This window comes from Amphiprion ocellaris, chromosome 10 (assembly GCF_022539595.1).
Source record: "Amphiprion ocellaris isolate individual 3 ecotype Okinawa chromosome 10, ASM2253959v1, whole genome shotgun sequence".
Lineage (NCBI taxonomy): Eukaryota > Metazoa > Chordata > Actinopteri > Pomacentridae > Amphiprion > Amphiprion ocellaris.
Genome location: NC_072775.1, coordinates 13754766 through 13776615, shown reverse-complemented (window position 1 = coordinate 13776615; position 21850 = coordinate 13754766). Strand labels below are relative to the sequence as shown.

General features: G+C 42.3%; 1 protein-coding gene across 13 annotated transcripts in view; it reads right to left on the bottom strand.

Moving 5' to 3' along the window:
• Positions 1–21850, bottom strand: part of LOC111571008 (receptor-type tyrosine-protein phosphatase S-like) — a 68914-nt gene that overhangs the window by 40290 nt on the left and 6774 nt on the right. For 8 of the 13 annotated variants that reach the window (XM_055014169.1, XM_055014174.1, XM_055014176.1 and 5 more), the window contains exons 2-4: positions 13367–13584; positions 9633–9778; positions 8467–8608 (exon numbers count right to left, since the gene is read on the bottom strand). In XM_055014169.1, the coding sequence (XP_054870144.1) occupies positions 8467–8608; positions 9633–9778; positions 13367–13511 (433 nt within the window). In that variant the 5' untranslated portion in view covers positions 13512–13584. Of the gene's footprint in view, positions 1–8466; positions 8609–9629; positions 9779–13366; positions 13585–21850 lie in introns of all 13 variants that reach the window. The other 5 variants (XM_055014170.1, XM_055014171.1, XM_023274048.3 and 2 more) reach the window with 1 other exon arrangement.

Genomic DNA, 21850 nt, shown 5'->3' with positions numbered 1-21850 from the left:
TCTAAGTTACAGGTTGGAACTGGCACAGGACAGTCCTTGAGTCCTTTGCACAGAGACGTTTGCACAGCCCACCTGAGTTCCACCCATGCTCCACCTCTTTCATCGATTTTGGATAAGCCAGGAGTTGAGGTCAGGCTCTGCGAAAATAGCGATGGCCACAGCCACAACACAAAGCTTGACAAAAGCTGTGCAGGAAACCTCTACTTGACATCACAAAGGGTTCATTCATCTTTATTTACAATCAGTAACCATTAGTTAAGCATGTAAGCATGCTGACATTTTCTCATTAGCGCTAAACACAAAGTACAAGTCAGGAAAATGGTAAATGTTATTGTTTTTGCAGATTTTTAGTCATTAACCAAAGTACAAGGCAAATTAAAGTTAGACTATTTGACAAATATATGCTATATTTTGATGCAAATTCATGGGAACAATAATAAGCAAATGTGTTTAGCGCTTATTTTTTGGTACAGTGGAGCTGCAGTTTTTCTCAAAACAAATGGCTGCTTTATCTCCGCGCACAGAAGCACAGTTAGTCCTGCCATGCATTCAATCCTTACTTTCCTTCATCTGTGCTGAAACATAAGCGCTGCTCACACATGCAGCGATGTGAGAGCTACTGTTTCCCCCCTTAAACATCTGCAGACCCATGAAAGTGGAGATAGTGGCGAAGACAGCGGAGCCACTATAGCCTCCGTGATCAAAGCCTCATGTTCATTCCTACAGCGGGCTAGTCATTAGGTGATATAGCAGGCGGGCAGAAACACAGCTAGGTTTTAGTGTGTGTCGACATGCCATTTCTAGAGGAGTATAAACATACCGCCCAGTCAGCAGGAGCTACTTAAGTGTCGACACATGCACACACACACACACACACACACACACACACACACACACACACACACGTACAGTACATTCCTACCCGAGAAACACAGGTGTTTGGTGCCAGCGGCTGTGAACTGTGAGCTTTCAAAGGTGTGGTTCTGTGTTATGTGGTGGTAATGATTCCTGTCTAATAACTATGCAGAGAGCTTCTCAGAAACAGCAGCAGCAATTAGAAGCTGGGATCAAAAAGGAGGGGCAGGGCACTGGGGGTAATAAGGACTTGTTAGCAGTAATTGTTAAAATGTACCAACGATTAGAGAGGCCGATCTGGGATGTGTCTGCATGCGTCTGAATATGTCTGATTACGTTTGGGGGGACAGTGGATAAGCGTGTGTGTGTGTTGTCTGTGTGTGTACATATTTGTTTCTATAGCTATGCTCTCATTAGCATCTTCACAGATTTCTGCAATAATGTGGAATAATGTTGTGCAGCACGTCCGCACTTATCCAGGAAAATGAAGGTGTGTAGTTGCTTTCTATTTCACGCACGCAAACACATTCACATGGACTTTCTCTGGTGAATGGGATTAAGAATCTTGGCGACAACAGTCCAGATGGCCAGACACGTAATCAAGCATCCATCAGCCTTCCTGCTTCCTCCTCTCCTTACCGCTTTAACCACTCTATCTCTCTCACACATGCACACAGACACCTCCTCCATACCTGAAGCTATAATTATATATCCCACATTCCTACAGCAGTGAGACAATTACCAACATGGCAATTTGCTTAGCAAGTAAATCAAACCCATCAGAACCCTCTTGATTGTCAGGCACAACAAAATCGGCTCAGAGTTTGCTCGCATCACGCCCAGCATCACAGACAAATCTAGAGCAAAACACAGTCCGAGCTGCAGATCGTGGCCACGTCAACTGTCTGTGTGTTTTTCCTCTGCTCCTCCTCTCCTCCGGGCTCCCTGCTACCTAACCACATGACAGACATATACCATCTGTTCCCGCACTCTCTGTGATGGGGACGAGAGGCTGAGTGGAGATAGGATCTATCGCTCTCTTCCTCTCTTTCCACAGTCATCAGCGTCGGAGAGACCCCCATCAGATAGGAAGGTCAAGCTGCTGCCGATGCTGTGGCTGAGTGGATGAAGGAGAGTGGAAATGCCACCAAAGGTAAGAGAGGTCTCCAAGCTTGGAGGAGAGCCCGATGATGACGCTTACTGTACCGACCGTCTGACATCAGACAGTGGAGATCCAAGTGGAGGAGGAAGTGGACCACACTGACCCCCCCCCTCCCAGCCCCATGAATCCAACCGCCGCCACCATTCCCCACAGATCAATGCTAATGATCCACCTGAATGGAGGCCAGTGGTATGGCCATTGATGAAGGAGGGAGGAAGAGAAAGGAAGGAGAGGAGGGAGATCGATGGGCAGGTCAGGAGGCGTGCTCCCCCGAGGTGCAGAATGTGCTCGGGCTACATCTGCTCCCCTCTGCCCTCCCCCCCTGAATCCCACCCCTCTCTTGAGAGGGTTCAGATGGTCTTTTTATCACTCTGCTGGCTACCACTACACGGACTCCCTGGCTGTTAATTAGAGCACGCCACTGCACTGGGCTTGGGGCATGTGCATATGCGTGTGTGTGTGTGTGTGTGTGTGTGTGTGTGTGTGTGTGTGTGTGTGTGTGTGTGTGTGTGTGTGTGTGTGTGTGTGTGTGTGTGTGTGTGTGTGTGTGTGTGTGTGTGTATGCGTGCGTGCGTGTGTGCGTGCGCATCTGTCGGGGGTCTGACTCTGTATTCCAGATAGGTCTTTATTAATGCTACAAATACATAGTGTGGGTGGACCTTAAACTGAATAATTAGAGGGAAGATAGACAGATAGACAATACAAACATTAACTGATATAATATAGTTTAACATAATATAATACAATACAATACAATACAATATAATATAATAAACTGTAATGACATGAGGTGCGAAGATGCACAAAACAACAAAACAAAACTGCGGATGTACATTTAGTGAAAGTCTTCACAGCAAGTGGCCCTGGTGCTATAGAATGACAGACTAATTAACAGATAAATAGAACTTCCTAATACAAAGCAGCATATTTATTCCCTGCTCTGTAGATACAGATAAACCAGCAGGCAGACAGTTGTACTGGACACTGAAGTAGAGTTCAGTGGAGAGGAGAATAGGGAGTTACAGGTATTCAGCCAGGCTCCTGGATGAGTCAGCGACTGCTTGAAATAGATACTGCGGGCATGGCCTTGATCACACTTTTTACCAAATGAATCATTTATCAAATGCAAACAGCGCTGCAAAAGTACCGCTTATTTTTCATCTCCTGGTTAAATTGATAAGACAGCCTATGGAAAAATGCGCCATGTGTATATAAACACTGTGTGTGTCAACAGCGTTTGGGGGAACATTGGCAAGAGAAGAGCAGCATTGTTCCCTGGAGCTTTGTGTTTGTGTGTATTTGTGTGTATCAAGAGGTTGAGAGCGTACATTTTGGCCTGGTTATGTTTGCAGAAGGGCAATCAGGCCTAGTGCCCAAAACCAGTCAGTGGAGCCAACCAGATCTGGGCAAATATGCAATTCGTGTATCCGTGTGCGTGCACACACACACACATGCAGTTGTAGCACTGAGAGACATACACACCCAAAGAGTCAAACACATAATGCATATGATGGAAACAAACAAACATGAATCCAGGTTTTCTCACTCTGTGTCTCTTTGTATTTTCCTTTCACACAAACACAGTCACCCAAACACAGACACCCTCTCCCATACACCCAGAAACACTCTCTTGGGCACACACACACACACACACACACACACACACACACACACACACACACACACACACACACACACACACACACACACACACACACACACACACACACACACACACACACACACACACACACACACACACACACACACACACACACACACACACACACACAAAAAAAAAAATCAACATTTCTTCTGGTTAAGAAACAGGTTGCCTATTCATCTCTCAGTTCATTTCAGAGGGAAATGGCCATGTGCATGAAAGAAGCCTGAATAAAAGCCCATCTCGGGGAGCCTGATTCAGGATTAATCTGCCGGCACTCAGCAGTCTTCAGAGGCTGTAATGCTTTGACTCCTATAGACTGCAGGAGGGCTGAAGGGAAGCACTTTAAATGCTAATAGACCTTTATAATAATAGATCACAATACAATGAAGAATCAGACTTAGCATCGTAGATCAGTCACACCCAAAACCCACATGTGTCCTCATCATCCTGAGCCTCATTTTAGCAGCCAGAGACGAAACACACCAAACAAGATGATCCCACATCTAACACGCATGTGTGTGTGTCACATACAAACATGCATGAAGAATCGACAGGAAGAGAAAAGGAAAAGGAGGGAATAAAACAGTGCAGATGAGGGGGTATATATGATGAAAGCGCCAGTTCTTCACTCAAGGAGTGTAATCCTCTTGCAGGCTGAGTTGATACTCTCAGTTGTTTCCAGACCAAAATGCTGCTTGAGCCGCCGACCTGCCAATGCAGCAGACGCCCGGGGGAATCACTGATCTGACTCTGTTGTTCATATGAAGGGTGTTTGCCGTGGTGGCAGAACATCTCTCCTCCCTCTTTTCTCTCTCACCCTCTTCCTCCCCCGTCCCTCGCCTCCCTTTCTCCTAAAATGGGACACTGGGAGGTGAGTATAATCAGGATTACTCTGCACAAACCAGGCATACACACACGGATGTATGCGCACATGCACACATCCATAAAGAAAGAAATCCATATGCAAGCATTCACACACACACACACACACACACACACACACACACATAATTGTGAAGGTCGTGCGCGCACAAACACACACATACAGCGCTGCAGTGATGAGAATCTCTCGCCCACCAGAGGTTTTTCAAACATGCAGAACTGCAGATATTCATGTCTCCTGAAGGCAGAACAACACAGCTGCAGTGTCCATAGAAAAGAGCAGTTTGGATATAAAGGGGATGGGTTGGAGCAGCACCAGAGCCTGTAAAAATTCAACGGGAGGAGTAAAAAGAGAGTCCGGATAGACAGCGAGGCTCAGGCAGAATGGATGGCTGAGAAAATGAAAGAATGAATAAAACAAAAGAAGAGAAATTAGAAACGGATATCGCTGTGGGCCAAAGAAAGGGCTGCTAGAGTCCAAGGCAGGAAGACACAGTGATGAACAGAGAAAGGAGGATGAAGAGGAGATGGGTGATGATGATGGTGAAGTCACAATAAGAAAGATCTCTCAGACCATAAACTACCACATCTGCATCCATTAGGCAGCCTTTAGAGCAGCAACAAATACCTTGTGGCCAACCACAAGCCCCTCACACTGTGCGACGCTGCTATTAGTCTCAGTCAACCATTATAACAAAATGATGAAGAAGAAGCACATCAGGGGATGAAAAGACTTTTCCGAGGAAGAGGAAGGGTTCTGACCATTAATGGAAAGCCTCCTTTCTACTTCAGTGGTTGATGAAGTTTCTCTCCATTGAACCTTTTTTTTTGGAAAAGACCAATCCAAGCACAATTTCTGCAGACTTTTGTGCATTTAACAGTATTTGTGGATAACATCACATATTCTGCAGCCTATCACTCAGCCTATAGTAGCCTGAATGAGTGTCTGACAATTGCAGCATGTTTAGGGATTTTTTTTTTTCTGTGCAGAGGAACTTTTGCCAGACCCCAAGGAGGTTTTAGCCAGTGCCAGAAGGAATATATAGGAAGAAATTACAATTTAAATAACATATTTTGGACCAGTTTTGCTAATTGAGGTTTCATTCATCCATGCATAAAAATAAAAAAAATGTTCAATAAATAGTTAGAAATTTCAAGAAAATGCACAGATTTCTATCAAATAAGGTAACACATTGTCTATTGTCTGTGTAGCCCCCCCTAAAACTTCATTCTGAAGAAGGAGAAACCCTTAAACTGACAAATAATCAGAGGCATTAAGTTATATTTTTTAGGCTTGCTCTAGTGAAGTCAGAGGAGGTACCTTAAAGTCCCTTTATTTTCTGCATATTTGTAATAAGTGGTGCTTGTGGATCACTTCCAACGCTTAGAAAGAATTCAATCATCAGTACAAAACATGAGCTACTGTGTTAAAAATATCTTATTCTTAAAAATAAATAAATAAAAATAAAGTCAAAGGCACATGTCTTTTTACATTAAAGAACTTGAGCAGAGAAGGCAACTCTGTCTTCCAAGAAGCTTCTTAGAAATAAACACTTTATTTCAGTGAACAAAACTGTGTCTGAGTCACCAACAGAAGGTAAATAGCCGGCTAAAGTTAACACTCTGTAGAAACCCACTAATTCCAGGGTGCAGACTACAGGGGAAACAAGACATTTTGGCTGTTTTCTAAAATACTAACAATATACTATTTTTGACACAGATTTCTATCTTTCTGTTTTTTCACTATCATAGATCACATGTAAAATTAGGTTATTGTTGATGTGTGATTCATGCATGAGGCTGATTCATCACTAATTCATTTTAGTAAAGATAGCAGCATGCATTCTTTTTTTGCCATCACCATCAAAGTGTGCAAGGCAGGCAGCAATACCTACATTTCGTCTTTATTCTTATTTTTATTATTCGTATTCTTATTCATAGGAATGATGATAAATTGCATTACATTTGCTTTATAATTGTTGTTTCTGTCATTTCTATAGTTTGCATAAAAATACATTCAGGACTTAAAAGCAGTATCATTTTTAGATTCTGTACCAATTCTAGATCAGAAATATTTACTGACAACTGCATGCTGTTTTATGTACCCAAACACAATAATGGAGCCTTTTAAATGTGTTACAGCTCTGATCCAAACTTCTGCCAAGCTTCTTCTCCAAAGAAATGGCTGCTGAGACTTATTAGTATTGAAATATTTAGAACCACTTGTCATACCTGGTTGACAGGGAAAAAAAATTCCAAACAGGAGCTGAAAGATTTAAAAGTCAAATCCATAGTGTAGTTAAGTTATCAAAGAGTCTCCTGTGTCTCCGTGGCAGCAAGTGAGCTTTCTAGGAGGAATATACAACTGAGAGGCTGGACAAAACTTATTTACTGCTCTATCATAATCAATAAAATAATATATAATGATTTCAAATTTTCTTTATTAATTTCTTTTATGTTGAATATTTTTCATGGATAAAACAACCGCATAGTAATTTCAGATTTCTGGCAAATTCAGAAAATTATCTAAAAAATAAAACTTTATTATATCCATTTGAAAATCATATAAAACTTCTGTCTCATCATTAAACAGTCCTGCTCATTGATTTGCAGCCTTTCTCTCCATGACATCATACACTTTAAATAATAAAGGGACAGCTAATAAAATGTGTTAAAATGAATTGAACCAGCATTGAGCACATTGCTCATTCTACACCTAGAAAAACACTTACAGCATCATCACCTCTGCTGCTATTTGCATGCAATGCGTTTTTTAAAAAATAATATCACTACTAACAGATTTTAATCTGATTGGTTCTTTGGGATAAGTCTTGTTTCCTTCATCGCTGTTCTGTATTCTGTTCTCAAACACTGACGATTCTGTTGTCACAGAGGGGACGGGGACATCATTGTACACTGATCTCAGCGAGGGTAAAGTTTGCACAGACAGGAGCAGAGACACACAGGACCACACACAGTGGGAGGTTCGCCCTCAAGGTGTAGTTTATGTGGTAATGTGCTTTGGATTGAGGCTGTGTGTGGAGAGATGATGGGCCGGGTAACAGATGGACAGGAGTCTATTCCCTGGGCTACCAGCCTTCTGCTTACCACACAGTCCTGCCAACTCCACAATCCTCATCCATCTCCTGCACTCCAACAGCCCCCCTATCCCCCTCCACAACTCCTCTGACATCCCATTTCATCTCTATTGTTTCACACCACCCAGTTGTGTTATTCAACTTACTCCCACCTACTCACGCTCCATCATACTCCCTCTCACCTCTGCTCGACCTCTTCCTCCCTCTTTCCTCTTCCTCCTCAATTACTCCTGGCAAAAAAATGCCCTGTCTGCCAAACCGAGGCCTAATCCCTTGATTTTTGCTCATGTAGTAACAGCCTGAGCAGCCATCCCTCTATTTCTTCGTCCGTTCCTGCTGTGCTGGGTGGATGCCCAGCGCTCAGATCCCATGCTAGCAGCCACATGCTGCAACTTTAGTGCATAACATGTTGGAGCATCACATTAGATAACTTTTACTCCATGGAGACAGCGTACATTAGATTAACACCCTCACCCTGGCCAGGAAGCGCAGTGATTACAGCAAGCTGGGTTGCAGAAATACCCCTTAGCGAGCACGCTAGCTGGCCGTCTCTGTGGCCAGATCACGCTCTGTCGCACTCAAAGGCACTATAAAAAGAACAGTTCACTGCAGCCTGCTGTGCCGTCAGGGTGTGGCACTGCTCTATTGTCACATCTACAACTGACAGCCCAGCGAAGCGAGGATGATGGTGGAAGCCAGGTGTGCACACTTGAAAAGTAAGCATCTCTCAAGTGGAAAAGGACTGTGTGTGTGTGTATGTGTGTGTGTGTGTGTGTGTGTGTGTGTGTGTTTCTGCATCTTACCTCTGATAATGGCCAGCTTTGCAGTGACAGACACCTCTCCTTCACTGTTGCGTGCAACACACTCGTAGATGTTCTCATCTCGGGGTGCTCTGAGCGGTTGGATCCTCAGCACAGCACCTGCACCCTCATCAAACTCGACAGTCTGGACAGCCACAGAACCAGAGAAAAAACAAATTAGTCACAGCAGAGAAAGCAGATAAATCCTGCTATCAGAACAATAAACTACAAAGCTGCATATCAGCACCTTAGCATAGTTTTCATTTAAAGAATTAAAATGACAATAATTATACTAAAACTCCTCAAAGACCTCTGTTTCATTTGCTCTTTATCACAGAAATGTCACCAGTCAGGCACAGATACAAAACGTGTACCTGCAGATACGTTGCTGAAGCTGGAATCAGTGTCCTGCACAAAGACACTTCAGCTGGGGTGATACTTACCAACATAGGGGATGAATCTGTTAAGCATTAGGTCACATTACTGCATCAATATACAGTCAGGCTTCTATTGAGCTATTGCAATTAGCATCTCTCCATCTTTACAGCATTTAGCATTTAGACAGTAATATGTGCATCCAATACAAAGCTAAGTCTAATACCATCTATTGATTATTTTTTCATGTGTTTGTTTTGAATTTTATTTGAACCTTGCGACTTATGCTTGAAAAGCAAAATATCTGCCAAGAGTTAGTTGAGAAGATTGATAACCACTCTCATATCTGTGGTCTGACTGGGCCACAAAGTCAATTAGCTTAGTTTAGCATAAAGGCTGGTAGCTAGAGAAAACAGCTCACTTGACTCTGTACAAAGTGTAAAACAAAACAACAAACAAACAAAAAAATTAACTTTAAGCAAAATTTCAAATATTACGTAAACATTTAATGACTAGTTCTCTCTTGCTAATTAAATCTGTAAGTGTATAGTAATATCTAGATAGAGTAGATGCAGCTTTTTATATATACACTATCATTCAAAAGTTTGAGATCACTGAGAAATGTCCTTATTTTTGAAAGAAAAGCAGTTTTTTTTTAATATAAAGCTGCATCTGATCTATCTAGATATTGCTCTACCCAAACCTATCTACAACACATCTTTATTAATGGGTATATATTTGTATCTGTCATGCTGCTACAGTAGGAGTCAACCGTTGTGCACTGTGACAACCACCTCGATACGCTGGGAGTTGACCTTCTTGCCCTTCTTGTTCCAGTAGACGACAGGCTTGGGATTGCCCGTGGCCTGGCACACAAATGATGCCACACCCCCTGACACTCCGATCTGGTCTGTGGGAATCTTGGTGAACTTTGGGGGAGCTGAGAGAGAGGAAAAAGAGGGAGGAGGAGGAGGGGGGATTGGAAAGGAAAAAAAAGACAAAAAAAAAATCTGAATGCAAGCATAAAAACTGACACCTTTCCACCCAGAGGACATCAAACCAGCTGTACAACATGTAACAACCCCCTGCTGACCACGCCCCATTTCACTGTCAGTGACTGGTCAGACAGACTTGTGTTCTGATGGCTGCGTGTTGTGCTTACTTCCTGGGTATCATCTAGAGGACAAGCTGAAGGACTTCCTGTGGGTCATAAATAAAAGATGGGGTTGGGCTTCAGAGGAGCATCTCTCTCTCTGTCTCTGTCTCTGCTTCCTCCAGAACAGACGACCATTGTGTTGCATGCAGCTGTCATGACACGAGCGTTTCACAGGTAGAAGAAGTGTTGGCTGCAAATTCACAGCATATAATTGGTTTTAATGTATTAATACCGGAGGTGTCAATTTGTGCCTGTACATCCAAAACACTTACAGAAGATTTACAATTGCAAATTCTGATGAACATACCGACTGTAATGAACATACCAACATTAGTTGTGCTAATTCCCTGCTTTGCTTCATTGGAGAATTTGAGAAGAAGAATTTCAGCGACTACAGTGCATCTGATGTGTGGTGCCTAAGCACCTGCAGTTGCCCTCTGCTAGAAAATAGCAATTTCCAAGTGCGATATTGAGCAAACAGTACTGAACCTACACTTTTCACAGTGACTGAGTCAGATCAGTCAAACTACCTCATGCATCCACGCCTTGCTATCTGTCTGTAGCCTGTTGCCATGGTGCCCAGCTTAACTCCTCCTCAGCTACAGAATCACTGCTATCCATCAGGGTGAAGTCAGGATGACCCTTACCATAGCAACCTGGATCCCTCCTCCCCTACGTCTGGGTGGGTGAGGTCTTGCTGTGTTGATTCACTTCTGCTCTGAAGACAGAACAGGAACAAAAAGAATCTGCCTATCTGCAGCCTGTTTGCATGTCTTCCCACTCAAACTCACTTCACTGGCTCCAAAAGACCACTTTCCAGTTTCACCGCAATGCTTCGACAATAAGTGGAATAACACCAAAAGACTGCTCCTGTGTCCACTGTACCATGGTGTCTCTAAAAGACCCACTGCTAATATGAGAAATAAAGTGGTTTCATTTTATGCTTGCTATAATCCTCAACAGCAAAAAGCTGGTACAGTATGGTCAATCAGAACAAATTTATACCCACCATTTTATGACTCAAGAGCAGGATACTTTCCTGCCTGTTTGCCTCTTAGAAGTGCACAAAGAGCATTGAGCAAACTGCCCTTTTTTTCTGCCAACAATATGAGAATGTGAACTATCAAAAGTCCCAAAAAAATGTCATGGCTGGAACTGCTTTCTCCAGGCTATCGGATTATGAATGAATTTCATGTTCTTAGGGCTTGAACATGGTTTTTGGTGGCCTTATGTTGAGTCCAAAATGTTTTCTATGTTCTCTTAAATGCACTTCAACACCAATCCTCGTGCAAAACCGACCCCACTGGCAATGTTACCACTTAAGCCTCTTCTGAAAGCCAGAGAAAAGCCCTGCAAGGCACTAACTCTGGATGGATTTGCACTGAGCAGAAAAGTGTTATGATTGGAAGGTTCTAGAAAGCTGCCAGAAAAATGAAAGACTAATGAGGAACTCTGTGTCCTTAATAGTAGCATTCACCTTGTTTCCAGGGACTAAGCAGGTACCACTGACCTACCATTGGTCTGCTGTTAATGGAACACCTTTGTAACCTGCAGTCCTTTGACTGACTACTGCTGTGCTCAGATAGAAGTGGCCTCACAGGTACAGTGTCATGGTGTACTCATCATGTCATGTGTCAGAAAAGAATCTGAGTTTGTTTCAGGTCAGACTACATTCAGGATATGACTTCCAAGAATTACAAGATTAGTTTTTGGAAAACTTCTTTGGGTAAAATTAATGCAATTTCTGGTGAAATGCTGAATTATAAACCGCCTTAAAAGACATTACTTAAGGTATTAAGTGCAACCAGCTGTGGTCTGACAGGCCTTTAAGCCACTTTTAATAATGCATCTCTTCCTGTTTGTGTGGTCCTCGTTTGTGTATCTTTGCTGTCAAATCTGGTTGCATCTCACAGTTGAATGCATGCAAAAAATAAAAAATAAATAAAATTCTGTGATCTAAAGATGATGAGAGTAGTTAGAGGAGGAGAAAGGACGTGGCCACAGCAATGGCAGTCCTTGGATTGTGGACTACATTTGGAAATGTTTAACATTTGTCACTTTTGTGAGGGAAATATTTGTGCTTTCCACAAAAAACAAAGCAGCCATAGAGAAGCATCCCATCTGAAATAAATTTAGAATTTTTCAAAAGGGTGGATGTGAGTTGAGCATGTGAATCCACAGAGGGCCTAGAACCAAATGTCAACTTTTAGGCGTACTTTTTCAGGTATATAATAATATCATTCCTCAGTATAAAACTCAAGCATCAATTGCTTACCGGGCTATTAGGAATTCTGTATCTGACTTTGCATTCAACTTTACTTCTAGTCAAAGAGTAAAATCAATACATACCACCAAAAATAAACCAAATGACACAAAAACTATTGGAGTGCAAATTTTACCAAAAGAATCAGTGAACATGTAGATTCTCAGTATTACTTTTTAGTGGTTATTGCTGTTATTGGAAGAAAAAAAGACCAACGTAGTCTGAATTTATGTTTTTCAGTGTTTTTGTCTCTTCCTTTATTTAGAAAGCTAGAGGGATACATAGAGACAAAGAAAGGAATTCTTTTTTTTTCATAACACTACCTGTTCTGCTGAGATACACTGTGGGTGGTCTAAAAGCAGAGATCTTCATTCCCACATTTTCACTGAAATCTGGCTGTTGTGTAATTCTACCTCTCCAGTGAATATAAAAATATTTTACCTATGACATCAGTCTTCTCAGAGGATAATGGCCTCCCATTGGTTACACAAATGGAAAATGAAAAATGCATTAGACAATTCCAATTTCTAATGGGGAGAAGTGATATTTCCATCTTTGGCCCATCTTATCTTCTTCCAAAAAATCATCCTTGTGACATTTTCAAAACAGCTGAGTCTGTCTGATCACGCGTGTGAGTGTGTGAGTGTGTGTGTGTGCGTGTAGGTGTGTGTGAGTGTGGATCACTGAGGGTGGAAATCTGTGGAAATGTTGTAATCAAGGAGAAGATGAGGAACATGCTGATGGGACCACCCGGCTTATCAAAACACATTAACAACGCCACAGTCCAGGACTGATGTAGAGACAGGCCTGGATTCACTCTTCTGACACACACACACACACACACACACACACACACACACATACAGACAAAGATGTGTGCAGATACCGACACATTCGCATACATATCCACACCTTTGTGCATCACATTTATTGCTAACAATATACCAGCTGTCATTCAACTGAGAGACAAAAGAAGAGGAAGAATATGTGTGGCTGGCTAGATAGCTAGACAGATACACCGATTTTCATACCTTTTCATAGCTGTATAGGACAGACAGACACACACACACACAGAGACAGACAGACAGACAGATGGATGATCGTCATACCTAGTGCTCCACACATGCTGCTTAGAGGTCTGGTTAGCAGGATAATCAAAGGCAGCAGCTGACACAGGGAAGATGGGCTAAGGCAGAGCCCCAGGATTGGCCTCCTGGACCGGGCCAGAACTCCACCTGTCTTGGGCAGGGTCATGGCACCACCGTAGTTTGGTTGGAGATGACGGAGATACGGGTGGGTAGGGCTTCACTCAACGGGAGTAGGCACTCTGCAAACAATGAAAAAAAGAGAAGGTCAAGCCTATTTCCTCCACCTCTGATTCATCATTTTAGAGCGACATCTGAAATGTCAGTGCACCGTAAGGGACGAGGGAAAAACATACAATATTTCATAGTGATGCAGAGGAAACATCCTCATGAAGAAAATTACAGAGAAATTCATGCTAATGCAGGATTAGGTCCTTTGATTTAGTCAGAGCACTTCTGACTTGGGATTAACAGCTCAAGCAGGCCAGCTCTGACTGAACTAACACCAGAACAATAGAGCCACTGCTCAATAACTATGACAAGAAACAGACCAAAATAGTTTTCAGTGTACTGCCTCTGTATTAATAAGTCTCCTTTTCTACTGAGCCATGAAATGAGCTGAAATGATACATTTTAAGAGTTCTTTTTTTTCCCCTCAGACGTCCTAATAATTTCATTTCAGCTCTGGCCTAATTCCATAGTGTTGGGTATTTTAGTGCTCTGGTGGCACATAAAAGTGTTAATGCAATAATACATCCAGAATGTGCCACAGTAATGGAAAACACTTAAACAAAGAGGATTGAGGGGTCAGTAGAAATGCAGGAAAAATTCAATAACAGCAAATGTCTCTGAGACTGCTGCTTTAATAGACGTCCCCCCTCTTGCTAATCCCTCGCCTTGGGGGGATCTCCATCAGTATTTTGCTCTCTTTTTCCTCGCATAAACACATGCACACAGAGTCACACACATCTGGACGGCGGAACATAATTCAGCTCTGTCTGCTTACAGAGATTTAGACAAGCTGTGCAGAAGCTCCCCGTCTGGGAGTCAATAACTCCTCAGTCCTATCGAGCTCTTCCGACCCCCACCTCCCTGCTCGATGTGTCAGAACACAGGTGGAGAGGCCGAATGAGAAACGAGCCTTTGTTAACTTGTCATATATCACACACACATACATGTCTCATGTCATGTAGCAGTACAGGATAACATATATGCCTCAGGCAGACATCGTATCTATTCACAGGTGACAGGCCACCCTGTGATCGGCACATAAATATGCGCAAACATCCCATAAGCACACTTTCACCCTGACATCCGCGATACACTGGAAAGAAATGGAGTAGCAGAGATTGGGCCGACCCTTACTCGCCTTTACTAAATGAAAGAGGCATTTCTGGTGAGTTACATATTCAAAGACTCCTCCAACCACTTATTGAGCTAATGACCTGCTCAAACATATTACTGTCTGCCAGTTCCTCCACTAAAAATAGCTCAACTGAAAACATGGCTGTCTATCTGATACAGGCCCTTTTCCTCGGCGCTCTGCCCTCGCCTTATCTAACGCTGCGTAATAGCCGCTGAATAGAAAAGCTTTCAGCGTCCCCTTTTCAATTGAACAATGTGATAAGAAAAATCAGATCAGAGCTCATTCAAGCACCATTGGCAGCATGTTAAGTAAATTCTCCTCTTACGGAAACTCAATTTGCTGGCGTTAATCTAACCAGGGCTACTGTTCTGCATGGAGCCATGCAGCCACTGAAACATCAGGCGCTCTTCGTATGTTGCAGTGTCTGCTTCCTCCGTCCCATGTGCTGGATTTGCCGGGGCCTTAATATCTTTCTGTGACCTCAGTCTAACCCTATCTATCATTCTCAGTTTATCCACCCCTCCCAGTTGTCTTTTACCTGCTGACAAAACCCTCTCTACCTCCACTACAGTCACACAGCCTCTAACTAATCCTTAATCTTACCCTCGTCTCACTCCTGCATTAGTTTCCGTTTTCCTGAAATCTCCTCTCCTTTCATCCCCTTCCTCCCCTCTACTCTCCACTTTCCTCTTCGCCTTCCTTGTTAACCTCTCCTCTCTCGATGCCATCTCCTCCCTGACACCCCATCATTCATCTCCCTCTCTTTTTATACACACTCTAACCCCTACTTGTATACAAATCCTCTTCCTCTCCCCAGCTGCCCTGCACCGGCTGCTCCAGCTGTTGCTGGTCCATTGACACAGTTCAAACAAAAGGGCTTAGAGCATCCTACAGCTGTGAATGTTGAGGGAAGAAGCCAAAACAGACACACAGAGGCAGCAGCAGACCAGGTCAGTCTGGGCAAGTCTGTGCTCGCAGTAATGGCATTTAACGCTAATGGTGTCTAACACGCTTCTCCGCTCCGGACCAGTAATAGCCATGCGCTTTGCTTGTTGTGGAAGCAGAATTAAAAGGTGCGAGCATGAATATTCTCATGACTCAGGCCTACCTACAGTTTCTACAGCCCCCTCAGAGATATCACAACCTGCTCTTCCTGATCATCTGGCTCAGCATCCAGAGAGGACTGCAGGGGTTGGTCTTATTACCTTTTCAGTGTGACAACACAGATGGTCAGCCAGACAGATAGATTGATGGGGATACATGTGCTATTTATTGCAGGGAGGCAGATAATGACACCATAGCTCAGGTGGTGAAATGTACACCGGTTATTGTGCTCCATCCGGCTGATGAAATAACATTGTTTAGGTGGCATCCAACCTGCCCCTGCTCCGCCGGGGCCCTCCGAAGATGACATGTTTTGTTTTTCTCACCTCATCCTCACCCTCCCTCCACCCCCCTACCCCCATCCCTATCTTACCCATGATGCCTTTCACCACAAGTGGGTTGAGATGGTCTCACAAGGCCTGTCTCCATGACGACAAACCACGAGCACTCATAGAAAGACCGGATCTGTTTCCTGCGGCACCATGCTAGAGCTGTGAGATAGTACACCTGATAAGAACCCCGTGTTCTTTTGGTTTCTTTGGCCTTTAATTTGGATCCGATGCCTCGGGGGGACATTACAGGTGTGTTGTGATGCTTAGAGGATGTGGTGCAGCAGTAACTTTTTTATTATTACTCTTTAAAATGTATACTCATTGGGAACATAATAGAAGGGGGGGGAAGTCTGTGGCTGTTCACCAGGAAACTTTTCAGGGATTAATAAGAACGCATCCACTGTAATTAGTCCGCTTAGTTCTCATTTTTTACCAATGATTCTGAAATTACAGGGTACACATACTTTTTCAGCACAGAAATAACCTTGCATTGAATTATGCATGGCTTTGTGGGCCGACTTAGAGAGGAGACATTTGGAGTAGGACCCATGCAAGATACAAGGAGGGGCTTGGACAGATAATACTTCACGTCTCTATGACCCTGGACCCTGTGGGCAAACGACACTCACAAATGTATACACACCCACAGGGCCACACACACATACATGCAAATAAATACACACACACACACATGCACACACACACACACACACACACACACAGGAACATGGCAGATGGCAAAGCATCATGGGGGAGATTGGCACTCACTCTCTCACACTTCCCTTCGCTCTCTCTTAAACACACAGCCCACAGACACACTCGCATGCACGAACACACACACACACACACACACACACACACACACACACACACGCATCACACACACACACACACACACTAAGGATCAGAGGCACAGGATGAAGCACGGCTTACTGCAGGCATGAGCTACACCGCCCTGGTTACATTTTTAGCAGTGGAAATAAAATATCTGAGGTTTCTCTCGAACAAGGAAAAACACCTGTCACTCAAATGCTGCGATGCTGAATATAAATTAATCCGGAGATCCGGATACCTCAACCATCAGTCTCGCTTAATGCTGCAGGATGCTGAAATTAGGGCTGTGGATGAACGCCTCATGCAGCACGCATCCAAACAGCGTTATCATGGGAAATATTGACAAGTAGCAATAACACTTCACAACCAGGAGCTACCATTTCCATCACTGGTCTGAGGCTATGAAAAAAGGTCACTGCTGGAGTTTTAAATCACACTTCTGAGAGCAAAGATGAGTCATGGAGACAGCCTACCAAACATGTAGGCACAGAAGGAAAGTCCATACATGTAATTATCTGTTATGCTTGTGTGTATTTTTTATGATCAAGCCGTATGCAAATGAAAGCAAAAGTGAATCATCAATTAGTCAAAGAAATTGGCCACTGATGTAAACTCTGATTATTTCATCATCCATTCATTTCAATCCTGATTACTGTAATTCTTTAAATTAACTTTTTTTTTCTTGAAATTCAAATCACATCACCATGAGTAATTCCTTAAGTTTAATTGTTGGTCAGAAACAAAAGACATCACTCTAAAGTCTGGTAGATTGTGATTTGCATTATTCATTGACTTTATTATTAATCACTAAACTAAACTTTGAGTAAAATTACTAATTGCAAACTAAATGATTAATCAACCTAAAAACAACAGCTTCATGGATAATGAAAATAGCTGAATTTCATTAACATATAGGGCATTTTCTTGTGAAATCACAAATTGCTCCTGTCTAACAATAAAGGTTTCAAACTTCAGTGGGAATTCAGATGAAAAAAATATGGAAAAATCACAAGGAAACTATCAGTATTTTCTACATATTTAAAAATAAGTTTTAATTTTCATGTTTGAACTAGAAAAGGTAGAACAAAAATAATGGTATATGCTACAACCATATATAGTATATACAGTGACGATACATTTATTTTTATTTATCAGTTGTTCCTTTATTTGGCTTCTGTGTTGTAGGGTGTGGTAGGTGAGTGTTGACATTTTTTCTGCATTTGTCTTGACAGTTTGCTGCAATTGATGTTTTTTAATTTCCATATTGTAAAGATCTATCAGTGCACATTTTTTTTGTTTTCTCTTTGATGTAAACATATGCAGGTATCCATTGTGAAGTCTGGCTTCTCTGTATGACTGCTTTCAAATCTCTGTGTCTCCAGTGGGAAGTTTCCCTTTATACTTTATTATGTGATCTCCTTTGAAAAGCAGTGTGATTTTCTCATTATAATGAAATAATGACATCTAAATCAAAAAATACCTCTCTTGGATTATGAGAAAACAGAATTTTTAAAAACTGTATCTACCCACACCCTCTCTCTGGCTTTCTCTAGCAGGGAGCGGGAGTTTTTGCTTGAGGTCACAGTTTAATTAACTGATCACCTACAGCTAACTGGGTGGATTGGATGAAATCTGCACTTTGATTTCCTTCACATTAGCTGCAACATTCTCTGTGTCTGACCCTTTTGTCCAATCCCAGCAAGAAGTGAAGGTGCTAAAATAGCCTCTGCACATCAGCACATCAATTAAATGACATACCAGCATGACCACGACTTATGACAATTCCGTGTTGAATCACTGCTCCCTATTTATAAAAAATCTGGATGCTCTGCAGGTTTAGTTCATCACAACTACATTTCAGAGCCAAGACAACACATGGATTCGTGATGAGGAACAAAGGGAGGGGTGCAGAGAGAAGCATGACTAACCAAACTAACTTTCCCTTTGACCTCAATCTCTGCATGTCTAGGACAGAGTGAGGCTGCTGTAGTCCAACAATGGTGCGGCAAATGTACACCCACGCATCTTTACGGGGCTCCAAGGTCGGACAGACAAACACAACCAGAAAGACACATCCCATAATGGATGAAGCGGCCTCGGATGGGCCAATCAGCAGATGTGCTGGATCCTGCTGAGCGGCAAATGTATAACCAAATGGTATAAAATCCATATAGGGCATATTATTGGAGGGGTTCAGAGCAGTTAAAAGTGTCTGTTACCTAAGTGAAGCTGGTCTGGTCACAGGATGTTAGAGTCAGAGCTACTAGAGCGAAGAGTCAGTAAATCTAACATCACATTTAAATAAGAAAATATCACATATCTGTTAAATATTGCTTTGATATTTTGTGTTGGATTGCATTCCATTAAATTGAATCCCATTATTCTCCGACCTTTATTTTAACAACTAATGGTCAATTCATTACTCTCTGTCATAGTTCCACCTGCTTTGTGAGGTGCTACTTTTATCCACTACTTATGCTGACTTTAAGTGAGGAAGTTACTCGCTCAAGTGTAACGAACAATTTCCACGAAATACATTATGAAAGGATAACAATGATAAAGCTAAGATACTTTCTTTAATCCTTGAGATATTGCTTTGAAAACAAAGGACCCAACAGATCGGATTCTCTGTTTCTTTATGTCTTTATATGTTTACCATAAGTATGAGAGGCAAGATATTTAAGAGTAAGTATGAATTTGCAAACAATATGCCCATCATTGGTATATTTTCATATACAAGGCAATACTTGGACTTCTGCCTACCTACATTTGCTCCTTAACTGCACAGAAAAGTTGTGATCTTCACTCACTCCGCTCACAAGATCATCTGTTGCTTTCAGTTCCACATGTTCGTACTGAGCTGGGTAAAAAGGCCTTTGTTTATTCTGCACCTTTTGCCTGGAATAGGCTGCAGAAAGACTTCAAATTAACTGAGTTAGTCTCTTTGAGTGCCTTTAAATCAAAACTGCGAGTTCTTGAGGCCATTTCCTTAGCTTGCACGTGTTTTTTATAACTTGCTTGTACACTTATTATTGTTTTTTTATTTTTTTAAATTATTATTATTATTTTTTTTTTAATTTATTTTTTTTAATTTCTTTTTCGTATTTTAATCATGTCTTAACTGTGTAAATTCATAACTGTGTTTTGTGTTTGCTGCTGCCTATCTTGGCCAGGACTCCCTTGAAAAAGAGGTTTTTAATCTCAACGGGATCTCTCCTGGTTAAATAAAGGTTAAATAAAAAAATAAAAAAAAAATATGTATGTTTGACATGTCCCAAATTTTGTTTAAAAAAGGATCTGCTCACCACACAGCTGCACGAATAACCTTGCAGCTTCAATTTGACAATTTTCATGCTTTCAAATAAGTTGAAGGATTACTTGCTCCTCCATGAGCTCAGTCAATTTCCAAACCCTTAGGCTCATAAACCTCTTTCAAATCCCTTAGGGTAATGCCAAAACTGCATTGTCATCCGGCTAAAACACGGCTGTTTCTTTTCCCTTTCAAAAAACCCAGAACGTTGCGCAGATTTGCGGCTTCACCTGACAGGTGAAGGTTTTTATCTGACAACAGCAGAAGAAGAGGACGCGTGCGTGTCCACATACAGATGCCCACGCAACGTTCACTCAAGTGAAACGACAACATAAAGCTCGCAAACACCCAAACATATTTCGTAATTTCTTCCCGCGACCTCGCTCCCTCTCTCCGTTGCCTCTTCTTCAGAGGCAGCCGATCTTCTGTGTAGCGGCTCATTACGCAGGCTGATGGTTGAGTCCTTGTCAACTCACTGTCCAATTAGCATATCCAAGGCTGGCACAGACTCTTATCCTAGCGGGAGAGAGAACTGTATATACATACTGATGTCCACATAGTTATGCACTTGCATGTACATCCCTAATTGTTAAACAGCTCTGACATATGAGCGACGCGGCATTGTGTAAATTGTTAGATTACAGGGCCGACATCTAGCGCAAATGTAAGCAACACCACGTCTTCTTTAAATCCTAAATACTGTTCAAGTAAGTCCATCAAGTAGCACACACATATGCAGGAAACACGCACAACCAGCCAAGACGCACTGCAGCCAATTAGTGAGCTTCTCCTGGAAGAATGTGGAGGCTCCCTGACAACAGAGAACACCTTCATCTTCCTGGACGTCATCGTCCTGGCCATCATCATATTTCAATTGTGCTTCGATAATGAGACATTCCAGCCATTTTTACCTCCATGTTTCAGCTGTTTAGCAAAACCAACTCACAAGGAGACAAAGTCAGGTTGTGTAAAGCAGATTAAAGAGCCTGTTGATGAGCTTGTATTTAAAGTGATAGCAGCAGTCTTGAAAAACGCAGTGCTCTTCTTTAATAACGCCACACTGATTGATCATTCATACAGAATTATCCAATGGGGACATTATTAATGTGAGCTTCATAGACGGTCTTCAAATGGATTCTTCCCTGTATTGATTTATAGAATGAATATCCATGTTTGCGAACCCACAACTGATGATTCAGATACCGACACACACCTGGCACGACACTGCATGACTTTAAAAGCACCGGTCTGCATTTCTCCTTCATTGTTACCTTGTGCTCTGTAATCTTGAAGCAACCTTTGTTCATTCTTTGCTTATGTAAAACATGTTCACTTCCCTTGGGGGGGTCCTTATTAATTTCCTGGAGACACATTGTTGTGTTTGCCCAGGATCCCACTCCCCTGTGTGTTTGTGCTGCCATGGTATCACCTGTCTGGTGCGGTCACATGATACGTTGTCCACTGGGAGCTCATTAACTCACGACTGTTCTACTAAAACACTGGGATTATCTGTAGAATATATTTTACTCTACATAAGGTAGCTAAGGTCAATGTACAGCACA